Source organism: Podarcis liolepis (assembly GCF_965112155.1).
Source record: "Podarcis liolepis genome assembly, chromosome: 7".
Taxonomy (NCBI): Eukaryota; Metazoa; Chordata; class Lepidosauria; order Squamata; family Lacertidae; genus Podarcis; species Podarcis liolepis.
This window is the reverse complement of record NC_139561.1, coordinates 1,378,370-1,392,291: the sequence shown is the minus strand read 5'-3', so window position 1 is coordinate 1,392,291 and position 13,922 is coordinate 1,378,370. Positions and strand designations below refer to the sequence as shown.

Below are 13,922 nucleotides of genomic sequence, written 5' to 3'. Positions count from 1 at the left end.
CCAGTCCTAAGTGTTTTCTGCTTTCTCTCAGGTTATCTCCTATCCAAGCGTGAAGGCCAAGCAGGATCCCCAGAGAAGCCGCTGTCAGATTTGGGTCGTCTCTCTTACATGGCTTATTGGAAAAGCGTAATCTTGGAGTGCCTTTATCACCAAAATGACAAGCAACTCAGCATCAAGAAGCTAAGCAAGCTGACTGGCATCTGCCCTCAAGACATCACTTCCACCCTGCATCACCTGCGAATGCTTGATTTCCGAAATGATCAGTGAGCATCGTAGAATTGGAGGGCCAGAAATGGCAGGGTCATAATTAAAGACATGGCTGTGCCCAATGGTAGATTTCTGTGGAAGCGCTGCAAAAGTGCGGTAGTTTTGGGTGTAAAACTCTGCTTCCTCTTAAGGGGGACAGAAACCCAAATCATCCACATTTCTAACCCTAACTGTTCTGGTACACTGCTTTTAAAGTGAGGGCAATTTTAGAATGTGGGAAGCAGAGGGATTGCATAATTTATTTACTATAGTCATATTCTGCATTTCCGGATATGGATCTTTTCAAGGTGGATCAAAAGTAATACCAAAGCAGGCTAATGAAAATCACATCCCTCTGTAGAGGGATGGGGACATTTTCCCGTGCAAGCAAGATGGTCTCAGGTGGGGCATGAACTCAGCCTCGTGCCTAGTGCTTGATGGTGCAAACACTGACTTGCTTAAAGGCAGTTAAACAGTTTCTCTCCCTCTGAAGCGCCAGTTTTAAATCTTGCCTGACTCAAGCCACTGCTGCTGAAGCCAGTTCCTCGTGTCTTTTTTGCTGACTCTGAAGCTCCTCTTTTCTCTTACTTGTTGGCATTGCCTGCTGTGATTGTGGTGTTGAGGAGTTTATGGTGGGGCCCTTGGAGTATGTGTGACTTGCCTATTAAGGAAATAGTTTCCCCCTGGTGTGTGTTGGGCTCACTCAGTGTGAACTGTTTGTGTGTGTGATTTAAGAGTCCATTTTTTAAAAAATAATTTTTATTTTCCATTTAAAAATATATAGTCACATCATTATTATCCACTTAACTTCTTTGATTGTCTAGAGGCTATAGATTTCCTTCCCTCCCACCTCTTGGCCTTCAAAAGTAACCTTTATATCCCAGCATTTTATATATTTTCCAATTCTAATATAACTCATTACAAAATACCTCAAAGTTTAAATAAAAGTAGAAGGGTAAAAAATTTCTTATTACAAGTTTTCAGATAACCCTACTAATGTTGTTAATTGCATACAATGATCTTTCAAATATTGTGTAAATTTACTCCAGTCTTTTTGGAATACTTGGTCATGCTAGTTTTGGATTTCCCCCGTCAGCTTCACCAGTTCCGCAAAGTCCATCATTTTCATCTGCCACTCTTCTATAACAGTCTGTTTTTTACCTTTTTCATAGAATCGTAGAATTGTGTTGGCAGGGACCCTGGGGGTCATCAAGTCCAACCTCCTGCAATGCAGGAATATCTGCTAAAGTGTCCATGTCAGGTGGCCATCCAAGCTCTGCGTAAAAACCTCCATGGAAGGAGAGTCTGCAACCTCCTGAGGGAGTATGTTCCACTGTCAAACAGCTCTTACTGTTAGAAAGTTCTTCTTGATGGAATCTCCTTTCTTGTAACTTGAAGCCATTGCTCCTGTTGAGCAGGGGAAAACAAGCTTGCTCCATCTTCCATGTGGCAGCCCTTGAGATATTTGAAGATGGCTCTCATATCTCCTCTTTTCCAGGCTAAACATACCCAGCTCCTTCGACCACTCCTCAGAAGGCTTGGTTTCCAGACCTTTGATCATCTTGGTTGCCACCTTCTGCACATGTTCTGTTTACGTTTAGGCCCAGTCCATTTTCCTCCCCATGTGCTGCTTAAATACAAAAAACAAAAACCCACCCCACCATTTTGTTTCTGTTCAGTTCTTCCTGGTTTTCTAACAGTCTGTCTCCCTACAATCCTGGCTCCCATGTTGCGGTTATTTTTGCCCCATACCTTTTCTGGCTTTGGGGGGGGGTAATTAGAGACTGTCAGCGCCTGCAGTAGCAGCATGGAAGTTAATAAGGAAGCACCAGCACACAAGAGACCTGGAAGCATCTGTGGCAGCAAGCATAACACCTAATTTAACTGCTGCCATTATGTGGATCCCTGAGGGGACCGAGCATGAAAGGCTTCATGTCTGCAGCAACTGCAGTTCTGGTGCTTCCTAGGTAGGCAGTAGCCACTGTTTGTGAACTTATCAGGGCTTAGCTAGGTCACCCCAGGTCAGCTGCCACTGTCTTTTGTGGGAGCAGTCAGTGTGTAAAGGCAGAGAAGTAATGGCAGGGAAGCCCCTGCAGAAACCCCAGTCTCAATCCTTGTCCAGTGGTGGCATTGAGAGGGCACAGCAGTTTTCACAATCCTTGATGAGGCTTTGTCAGAGGATGAGCTGCTGAGAAGGCAATGTCAGACAGGTCTTCAAAGGGAATTGGCGAAGGAGACCTTGTTTCTCAGAGGTTGTTCCACTGGCTGTGACCACCTGGTATCTTCCAGGAAGACGCAACGTTCTGCCACAAGGGCCATTGCTTCCTCAACACCTTTTGTGGTTGAACCTGACCAAGTGAACACAAGTGCCTGCCTTCAGATTTGGTGAATACCATTCTAGCGTCAAGATATCCTTCTCCAATTTGTGTTTATTGTTCAGCATCGTCAGCATTTCTGCACTGGTGCAAGCAGGATCGAGTGCAGCTGGCTAGGGCTAGCATTAAAGAGTTTCTGTCTCCCCCCCCCAAAAGGACTTACACCCCAACACATTGTGAAGATTGTCATCAGCATTGTGGTCTGTCTTGTCTGACATTCAGGAGGTTTCTTTAGGTGCTCTTCCTTTCCTTAGTTTCTTAAAGAGGCTACAATAATAAATCCACCCGTACCCAAGGTGGAATTGCATACAGAGCTAAAGACTCTGCAATGACCAGCATTTAAACATTTAAAATCAGTCTCTACGTTTGTTACCAATTAAGGTTGTATTTCTTAACACTGTTACTTCAGCAAGGCAAGTTTCTCAACTGAATATGCTATCGGTAGCCAAACACCTTTATGTACTGTATCAAGACCAAGTAGTATTACAGACTGATTCTTCTTTTAGTCTGAAAATCAATACACATTTTCACAGACAGTAAGAGCTCATTCTTCCAACTTTTTGTCCTTCACCTGAACATCCTACAGAGAAGGCATGGCATTCTCTGGATGTGAGAAGATCTTTGAAGATTCACATTGCATGTACAAAGCCATTTAGGCAGTCATTATTTGCATCTTCTCATCCAAATGGATTAGGAAAGAGAGTTTCAAATTCCACTTGGTCTTAGTGAGTTTGGGTCTGAATAAATATGCCATATAATGTGTTGCACTTGATGCCACCATCTATAATTACTGCACACTCAGCTACTGGGGCAGGGGCCAGATGAGCAGACCTCTTCAGGAGGTTGCTACACATTTACAAAATGGATTTATATGCCTTGGCTGAGGCAGCTTTGGGGAGAAAAGTGCTGCAGCACGGACTCCTAGACCAATAGGCAGCTAAAGCCTTCCCTACATGGGTACACTTTTGGACACTCCATCTGAGACCATCTTACATGCACAAGAGAAGGGACTGCTGGTCTTAACTGAAAAAAATATCTGTGCATGTAATGATGGTCTCTGGGCTGCACTCTATATTTTACCGTGCCTACTGGGGTGTGAGTTTGTCATGGGAACAATGTCGTTAGTGCAGTTGAATGCTTGTCTGTGTTTTTCTTTCTTTTGTGTAACATTTCTGCTCTTAAGCTTTGTCATGAACAAAAACTAGTGCTACAGAGGGAAAGAGACAATTTAACTGCTTTTGAAACAATTTGTGTTTATGCCATAAAACACATGGGGCAGTTCACATCTCAACTGAGACTATATTTACATGCATAGAGAAATTTCTCTCAGGTAAGACCAATGATCCCATATAGCTGAAACATTCTCTAGTATTTTCTTTATCTGTCTGTCCCAAAATTTCTAGTAGTCACAGTGCAGGCATTCAGTGCCTTGTCCAACTGCTCCCTCCACCCTCCAGCATAGCCAATGGCAACAGGAAACATTTTCATAACATGTACAGACCTTGTGTTGAGTACATTGAACAGAAGAGTACAAGCCCCACTGAAGCAAACTAAATCTGTCACTTCTGCTGAAAACGCAATTGCTTATTCTCATAATTAAGGCTAACTAAAAAGTAATTCTGTACTCAGGCAATCAGAATTCTTCACCAAAAGCAGCTGAATTCTGTAATTGTTCTAAATCCTGCAGATCAATCAAATTTGCATGTTTCTTTTATTTACTATAATTTTAGCATTGCAAGGGGATATAAACACTACCATGTGATTAATATGCTGATTTACTTTGATTTCTGAGACATCAGCACATTTTCAAACAATAGGGATAGAAATGTGCATTTTATTAAATCAAACCTGAGATTCGGAAGCTCAGCTCAAGCTTTTTGGCTTTGGGGCTTATTTTTATTGCTAAAACACAATCATTGCATTGCAGAATTTTGGGTTTTGAGATTGTTGCAGTTTCAGCCAAGGCACTAAGAGCCTTCCAATGCCTTCAGCCTGAGGCACAAGAAGCCAGAAAAGCTGGTAGATATATTTTCTTTTCCTGCAACAGATGCTTAGCTGCCTTTAATGATTCTGCATTACCTTGCACTCTGCATCAGTTCTAGTGTCAATCTCAGTTTGATTCTGGGCTGCAAGTTTCAAACGGAAGTGAGAAAGAAATGTCCTACACAACTTTTTTTCAAAACTTCACATGAGTCACCGTAGTCGAAACAAAATAAAAGAATTTCTTCCAGTAGCACCTTAGAGACCAACTAAGCTTGTTACAGTGGTGCCTCGCAAGACGAAATTAATCCGTTCCGCGAGCCTCTTCGTCTAGCGGTTTTTTCGTCTTGCGAAGCAACCCTATTAGCGGCTTATCGGATTAGCGCTATTAGCGGTTTAGCGGCTATTAAAGGCTTAGCGGATTAGCGACTAAAAGGCTATTAGCGGCTATTAAAGGCTTAGCGGATTAGCGGCTAAAAGGCTATTAGCGGCTTAGCGGCTTAGAAAAAGGGGGGGAAGCGGAAAAAATTCAGAGCACTTGCAAGACGTTTTCGTCTTGCAAAGCAAGTCCATAGGGAAAATCGTCTTGCGAAGCAGCTCAAAAACGGAAAACCCTTTTGTCTAGCGGGTTTTCCGTCTTGCGAGGCATTCGTCTTGCGGGGCACCACTGTATTGGTATGAGCTTTCGTGTGCATGTGTGTGCATGCACACGAAAGCTCATACCAATAACAAACTTAGTTGGTCTCTAAGGTGCTGCTGGAAGAAATTCTTTTATTTTGTTTCGACTACAGCAGACAAACATGGCTACCTACCTGTAACATGAGTCACTATGGCAGCTGCTTAGTAATGTGACAGTATTCTGGGCATCCTCCTGCTGGTCCCTCTTCCTCCCTGCATCCGTATGTTTGTTACCTGTACTTAAACGTCAACATTTGGCTGAATCATTTTTTCCTCATTCTCAGATTTGTGATTGTCCGGCGGGAGAAGCTTATCCAAGACCACATGGCAAAGCTGAAACTGAATCTCCGGCCTGTAGTTGTAGATCCAGAATGCCTACGCTGGACTCCTGTCATTGTCTCAAACTCAGTGGTTTCAGAGGATGAAGAAGAAGAAGCTGAAGATGGGGAAAATGAAGAGCAGCATCAGCAGCAGCAAAGGGAAAGAGAGGTAGAGGTCAGTGTGGAATAGATATTTATATATGCATGCAATTGTGGAGTAATTAGCAAAGCAGTCACATGTGTGACTGTATGACAGAGGGATGGAAAGGTAGCTTAAAAGTGCAGATGGCTAAAAGCCAGCTGGAGTTGCTAAGGAACGTAATGGGAAAATTGGATCCCCTTCATTTTTCCATCAAGCCTGTATTAATTTGCCTTACCTCTACATATGCCACATTGGGAGGAATTTTATTTGAAAAGGTGGGGTAGGAACAAATAAACACAAAACTTTGTTATCCTGAGCCCAAACCATTATTTATTGTTTAAATTTATATCTAGTACGTCCTCCCAAAGGAGTCCAGGGAGGCAAACAAGACAACACAAAAACTAACAAAATATTTAGATGTTAAAAACATCTGAGAACATTTAAAAACAGCCTTGTATCCTCACACCTAATAATTTCCAGGTTGCTAGAAATAGGAAGAGAGTGGTGCAAGGATTAGTGTGTTGGACTAGGACCCAGGAGACCAAGGTTCAAGACCCCACCCCCCACCCCCGACTATGTAGCTCACTGGACCAGTCCTTGCCTCTCAGCCTAATCTACCTCACAGTGTTGTTGTGGAGATTATATTAGGGGGAGAACCATGGACACCACCTTGAGCTCCTTGGACAAAGGGTGGGATATAAACACTTTAGGCTAGAAAATTAAATTAGTATGTTGTAGCCATTAAATACCTGGACAAATGGAAATGTTTTTAAAAACCTCCTGAATGCTTTGGAAGGTGTTCCATAAGTGAGGAACCAATACTGCAGTGATGGCCAAATTTGGCCCTCCAGCTGTTTTGGAACTACAATTCCCATCATCTTTGACCACTGGTCCTGTTACCCAGGGATGATGGGAGTTGTAGTCCCAAAACAGCTGGAGGGCCAAGTTTGGCCATCACTTCAGTACTGAGAAGGCCCTGCCATGGGTCAACATCAATCAGGAAGTCCCCAGAAGGGGTGGCACTGCCAAAAGGGCCTGCTTTGATGGTTTTCTGGCCCGAGGTGGTTGGTTTTGAGGGAGGCTGTCTTGGGTCCCAAGCCCTTTAGGGTTTGTTTACTGGTACAAATTCAGACTGGCAGCCAGTGAAGCACTTTCAGGACCAGTGACACATGGTCCTATCAAATTGCCCCACTCACCAACCTTTTTCTGTTGTACCTGCAGCTTCTGGATTGTATTCAGTCACTAGAGCAAGAGCAACTGAGGTCAGGCTAATAGCTGGCAAACCAGCCTAATTTGGGTGCAATCACTCCTAGCTGCAGAAGCCACCTGGCTGGAATCCAGGAATGCTCTCGGACTGCAAACCTGTTCCTTCAAGGGACAGTGCAAGCTGTCTACCTTATTTCTGGACCTGAGAATCACCCACTGTTTAGTCTCAGTATATCTATCTCATCACTTCAGCCAGGCACCAGTCCAACCCCACAGCTTTTGCTGATTTAGATGGAAGGAGGGAGAGGAAGAGAGCAGTGTGATATTAACATATAAATGTTGAATTAGCATATGAGACACAATGGACCCTGTGGGACCCCACAGCTCAGAACTCATGGGGCTGAGCAACATTCTTCTAGTGTTACCTTCTGGTAATGACCCTGCAGGCAGAAGCAGATTTGCTGCAATAAGGTGCCTCTAGCTCCCAACCCCCTGATTTGTTTCAAAATGAGACTATGGTCAGTGATGGCAAAAGCCATTGAAAGATCAATGGTTGTTCCCACCTCTTGGTCTCTCTCTTCTGATAAAGGCAATCAGTCAGGGCAACTGAGGCTGTTTTGATGCTAAAAATGGGCATGAAATCAGACTCAAATGGATTTAGATCATCTTTGCCCAGATACCAGAAATGAAATACTAGAGACTGGGATACAGAGGGCATGTAATGGTCTCACTACTACAAGTGTTTTGTTCCTGTCATCAAGCTGCAACAACTACAAAAGATCTCGCAGGCTTTGCTCCTTTCTGCACTCAGACAGAAGCCTTCCTACTCTGCAACCTGAGATCCTTTAACTGGAAATGATTAAGACTGAATCATGGAACAGTGCTTGTACTATTATTGAATAATGGGCTTAGGTCTGAAAATTTGGCTCACCTGAACTTAAGCCCCCGGGGTCTATTGCACTCATGAACCCAGTTTCGGAATAAAAATATTCCCTTCGTGGCCTATATAGTGACGGGAAATTTATGCAGCCTGGATGGAAAGATGGGTGGGATTGTTCAGATGAGGTTTTCCATGGTCATTGGTAGGCCTGCACAGGAAGTGTAGAAAAATTGAGGCCAAGGAAGGAGAGCAGAAAACCCAGGGAAGTAGTGGTGGGGCCCAGGAAGAGGGAGTGGGCTTGAGGGTGGAAGTTGGCTAGCTAATGGGGAGGTATTTGGGAGAGGAAAACTGGAGGGGAATCGGAAGAAAGGAAAGGTGGACATGACCAGGAGTTGTGGAATCAAGGAGAGATCAAGATTGTTCCAATCTTTGGCTGCAAGCTGGTACTTTAAATGCAGAACCAACTTTCCCAGTAACCTTGTGTCTGTAGGAAGTAACAGTTGCAAGAAAGTCTTAAATAAAATAGCTTGCTTTTTTTCTTTATACCAGGTGATCAAATCTGTATCCTGGGAGAAAAAAGAGAGAGAGTCTTACTTTCCTCTGGAGAGTGAAAAAAAGCCAGACATTGTTTCTCCAGCCAATTCTGTGCGGCCAAACAAACAAAGTCTTCCCCTTGCTGGTCTTCCTGCAAACAACCAGATACCACGGAGGGGCCGTCGGAAGAACAAACAGCCGCGGGAGTCCTTTGCAGAGAAGGATTTGAAACTGCTTTTAGAGGAGAAGTCAGCCATGGCCAGGGGAGGTCGCTGTGGGGAATGTCAGGAAAAGGCGGCTGCAGCTGCTGCGGCAGCTGCAGCTGCGGCCGCTTCCCGAGAGAGATTTGGGGAGACTGAAGAGAGAACCACTTCCTCCCAGGGACAGTGTGGCAAATGTGAGGAAAAGTCCCCAGCTCCCCGGGGGCACTTTGGCAAAGATGAGGAAAAGTCCCCCATCTCCCATGGGCAGTATGGCAAAGGGGAGAAGCCCTCAGTGGCTCAGAGATACAGTGAAGTGTGGAGAGGGCAGCTGAAGACCCACGAGCCCCTGAAAGGCAGACTCTCCAAGGAGTGCGACCGCATACCCCGGCCACACCGCGAGGGTGAGAGGACACTGCCAAGGCACTTCAGTGAGAGCAGCGAAGAGGAAGGGGAGGAGCCTGTCAGCCCCTGCTCCACTTCCCCACCAGTTCTCACCAAACCCACCTTGAAGCGAAAGGTATGTCTTTCCCCCTTTCTGTCTGCTCCGCAGCTGCACACAACCCTGAGCTTTCTCCTTGTGTTAGCTTCTGCTTGCCTGTTGAACCTCTCTCATTCCCTGGATAGGTTCCTGAAAAGCTGTTGCGTCTGTAGGCTTTATGTGCATGTGTAAGAAGGTGATCATCTTCAGGACTGTGTATGCTTTTAATAATAATAAGCCCAGAAAAACTTAATTTTGTAATTTAGCTTTTTGTAAATTTACTGTTTTACAAGTAGCAGTTCTGGGAGGGAACTTTCAACCCACCCCCCTCATTTTGCTAGTTAAGGGAGAGACATGCAGGGCACTGACATCCCACTCACAACCATTGGGACTCTTATCCAGCAGGTCTTCTGGCTTCTGAGATTTTAGCAGCCATTGCCTATACTTCCAAACACATGTTAAGTCAGACAGTGCCAGAAACTTTGCTGCTTTTTCTTTTTTCTAAACAAAGGCAGAGGCTCTCAGGAAGCAAAATCTCAGCCCACTGCGGCACTCCATTTGTTTATTCTGCTCAGCTGTTGCAGCATGCACATATTGCTACTTAACATATTTGTGAGATGCATATTCTAAAGAAAGGGTGGGAAGCCTGTGGCCCTCCAGATGTTGGTGGACTCCAATTCCTGTCAGCCCCAGCCAGTACAGTCAGTTATCAGGGATGATGGGAGTTGTAGGCCCACAACATCAGGTGGGCCCCAGATTCCCCATCCATTTTTAAAGGTTTATCTTTGTGCCAGGGAAAGGCAGTAGGTTTAGACTTTGAAAGGGGGCCCTAGGGGACCCTAGGATATTGAGGACCTCTCTCTATGGGCAGAGAATGTCTCCAGAGGCCTCTTCGTTGCAGCTACAGTTAGTTCTCTACTATCCGTATTTTGATGGTAGGTGCAGAGGGGGGTCTGGCATGCACTTGACACCAGAGGGGGTGGAATATGCCAGCCCTGAAACTGGAGTACTGACATGTTCTCCAGTCGCCTCCCCTCCTCCTGTCCTGGCCAATGTGAGCACAGCTGGTGGCCATAGGAAACGACAGTGGCCCTCTCCGGATTTCTCCTCTCCGCATGCTATAGGGCTTCTCTCTCTTGCCTCACTGAGTTGTGCTGTATGTAACCATCTGTCACTTGGTTGTGGTTGTTTGTGCAGAAGCCCATTCCCCGGAAGAGGCGGGTCCGCAAGCGCAAATATCACAACAGTAGTGTTGTGACAGAAACCATCTCTGAAACGACTGAGGTCCTGGATGAGCCTTTTGAGGACTCTGATTCTGAAAGGCCCATGCCTCAACTGGAGCCCACCTTTGAGATGGAGGACGAGGAGGATGAGGAAGAAAGTGAACTGTTCCCAAGAGGATATCTTCGTCGCCTCTCTCCCCAAGGCTCCCTCAGGCACAGGCCCTCCTCCAAGAGAGGATCTCAGGGTGGAGAGGAGTCCGACGATGCCACTGGTAGGTTTCTCAAGAACAGTTGTCAGTGGGTGCTTCAATGCAGTGTAACTTGCCATAAGAAAGGTCGCTAACTGCTCCCTCCCTGCACTCAGTGCCCATATGAAACATGCAAGATTGCCCAGTCCCAGGAATACGTGAGCTGCGACAGCTAGGGAAGAAAAGGTGGGGAGAGCATGGATGTGGGAAAAGACAAAGGACAAGGGCTGCCAGAGCCCTTGGACCAAGGGCAACCTGTGACACTCCCCCCCCCCCCGCTCGGGTTATTGGGTTTCCGCCTCCTGTTATGGCAGGCTGAAACATCCAGATGGCCACGGGTTCCCTGTTCCTGCCATGGATGGCAATGAAACTTCTACTGAAAGAGATGAGGGCCAAGGCCAAGCTCCAGGGGGCCAGCTGGTGACATACAACCCACTTAAGGAACTGGGATGAACTCCATGGCTTACTGGTAGGGGTGGGGTGGGGGAATTCAACAACAACAAGAAGCAATCTTACCAGTGCAGGCATCTGTTGTCCCTCCTTTCACCTGGTGGTAAGAAAGTGGAAGGTAAAGCACTCACTTCCATCAAATAGCCCATTAGTTTCAGTGTGGTTCCTTTAGTTAGATCAGTCTGTCACTGCAAAGTAGAAGCACAGGCATTTTGAGTCCTGTAGTCAGCAACTATATGCTGCATGAACCAGAGGCTCTCAGCAACTGGATACCATCTCCGACTGGCCTAGTTTTTGTGCAGGTGCTGCGTACAAAAGCTGTTTTTATGTTTTGTTTATATCCAAGGCATTTTATCAGAATCATTCTTTATAGCAATCCTTTCCTGTATTTCAGTCAAAAGCTTACTCCTAAGGGGTACACAGAATGGACTGCACAGTGCATAAAGTGCAATGTCCTCTGCATTGGCTTTAGATTCCACAAGAGTAGATTTACAGGAACCTCTTTAAGTACCTTCTTTCTAGATTAGCGGAATGCCTTTTCTGGAATCAGCTGTAAAAGCATTCCTCGGAGAACAGAATATAAGATCATAAAACTAAGTTACATAATAGAAAGCAATATCATTGAGGATGTTCTGTGTCTACCTGTGTGTCTGATCGTTTATCTGTTTTAGCTCTGCAACCCTCCACTCATCTGTTACCAAGCCATTATAAGACAGTAGCAGTCCACATTTCTTCATCTAATAGGCTGTTACCTTCAAATTGCATTTGTTCAGTTCCATAAAAACTGGAATTGGTTCATTCTTCACCCCCCTGCCACTCTCCCTTTGTCGTCGATGACATTGTGGGAAAGTTCATGCTAGGCTGTAGCTTCTTAACCCTCTCCAAAGTGCTTTTGCATCTAGTCTTGAATTTAGACTATTAAGCTGCATTTAACCTTTAAGAGGTTAAACAACAGTCACTAAGCCCAGATGGCCCTGTTAAGTGTAGTTTTGTAGTAACCTGTTAGGCAGATGCTTATGGGAGATGCTATGGGAGAAAGGTTGTTTTCTGCTGCTCCAGACAAGCGGACACGGAGCAATGGATCCAAACTACAAGAAAGAAGATTCCACCTAGACATTAGGAAGAACTTCCTGACAGTAAGAGCTGTTCGACAGTGGAATTTGCTGCCAAGGAGTGTGGTGGAGTCTCCTTCTTTGGAGGTCTTTAAGCAGAGGCTTGACAACCATATGTCAGGAGTGCTCTGATGGTGTTTCCTGCTTGGCAGGGGGTTGGACTCGATGGCCCTTGTGGTCTATTCCAACTCTATAATTCTATGATTCTATGATTATGATTATGTGAATGAGTCAATTACTGGGAGATACTTGACTATAATGCTCGATTGCCTTTTTTCAAAACTGCAGTACAAAACATTTTAATCTGCTTCCACTGATTCCTCCTCCTTCCAGTAGAGCAGCCTTTTTCAGCCTTGGGTTTCTAGGTGTTGTTGGGCTACCGCTTCCCTCATTCCTGGCTGTTGCTTCTGCTTGCTATGGATGATGGGAGTTGTTGTCCAACAATATCTGGGCACCCAAGGTTGAGAGAGGCTAGTATGCCACATGTGAGCAGCTGTTGGCAAGATAGATGCTGTGGATTGAATTAGGAGGATTGAGGTGTGTGGAAGATCCTACCTTGCAGAGGCTTCCACAATCCACAAGGAAATGATCCTCTTGTGCAAAGCTATGAATTATTCTTTCAGTTCTTCTCCACCCCCCAAATTGGATAGCCATACTTGCCTCCCTGGGCTGCTATAAATAGTACTAGTTAATGCACTGTGAACATTGGAAATGGGCTGTATCAGTGAGGGTTAGACAATTTGAGTCTGAGCTCTAAAGTATGAATAGGCCTTTCTGCAGTGCACACACTGTGTGTCCCTGCGGTGCCCTGTGCCTTTGTGTAGTTTTGCAGCTCTCTTCTAGTCCCAGCCACAGCACAGCTGTGCAAGAGGCCCCCAGGAGTGCAGCCTCAACCTGGCTCACAGACACCCCTACTGCTGTCTAAGTGCCACAGACTACAGCTGCTTCTGTCACAGTTGTTATTACACCCCTGTGCCAGAGAGCTGGGAAGTCGTACATCTCAAAGCTGGGAAAGGTTGCTCAATCTTTGCAAATGCCATGGCACAAGCTGCAGTTGGTGGCTGTGAATATGTTCATTTCATTAAATTATATATACATGGCTTAATACAACAAAGTCTCCAAGTGGATCACACAAATTATAATAATAAAATCACAACCCAAATGTCTGTACATGATATTTAAACACCATAACAATCCAGTAAAACATTAAGTAAAACATTAAAGCAGAAATACTGAAATGGTGCCTATAGGCTGCTACAAGTGCTGCAAAGAAAAGGCATAGTGACCCACAGCTCTGAAGAGTCAGTGACAGTAGTGGCCTGAAAGGAGAAAATTCCTTCTGTCAAGGCAGTTTCATTTGTTCATTTCTTGACATCGTTAAAAGGCATTGATTTTATATCTACAAACTCAAGGAGTGATTTTCTGCCTGTCCTTTAAGTAGCAGGCTCTTCCCATGGAAAGCTGAGCAGCAGAACTAGTTCTTAGATTCCAGCATGTAATATTATTTTAAGAGATAATAGTTGTAGCCAACCAGTGACCATGTGCTCCTTCTCCACCAGTCTGTTGGCTTGCTTCATCTCCCACTTGATTGACACCTCACTGGCCAGCATCTCTTGCTCTGTCTGCTTACCTTTGGTTGAGAGCTCTTTGGGCTTGTGCCCTTTCGAGGCTTGAGGTGTAAATGCAATACCTGGGAAGGTGGGAGAGAGAGAAAGCAGTTTCAGGTCAGGAGACCCAGCTGAATCTCCTTCCTCTAACACACCAGCCCCACCCTCTAATAGATGTGCAGTTTGTTCTTTAGGTAGGGCTACAAGGTTTAATTAGTAGACTATAGCAGACTAAATCTT

The 13,922-nt window shown here is 45.2% G+C and overlaps 1 protein-coding gene across 1 annotated transcript in view; it reads left to right on the top strand.

Moving 5' to 3' along the window:
- KAT6A (lysine acetyltransferase 6A) overlaps positions 1–13,922 on the top strand; it is an 81,001-nt gene that overhangs the window by 61,789 nt on the left and 5,290 nt on the right. The window contains exons 13-16 of the mRNA XM_083514094.1: positions 32–263; positions 5,564–5,774; positions 8,377–9,081; positions 10,240–10,537. Of these exons, the coding sequence (XP_083370220.1) occupies positions 32–263; positions 5,564–5,774; positions 8,377–9,081; positions 10,240–10,537 (1,446 nt within the window). The remainder of the gene's footprint in view (positions 1–31; positions 264–5,563; positions 5,775–8,376; positions 9,082–10,239; positions 10,538–13,922) is intronic.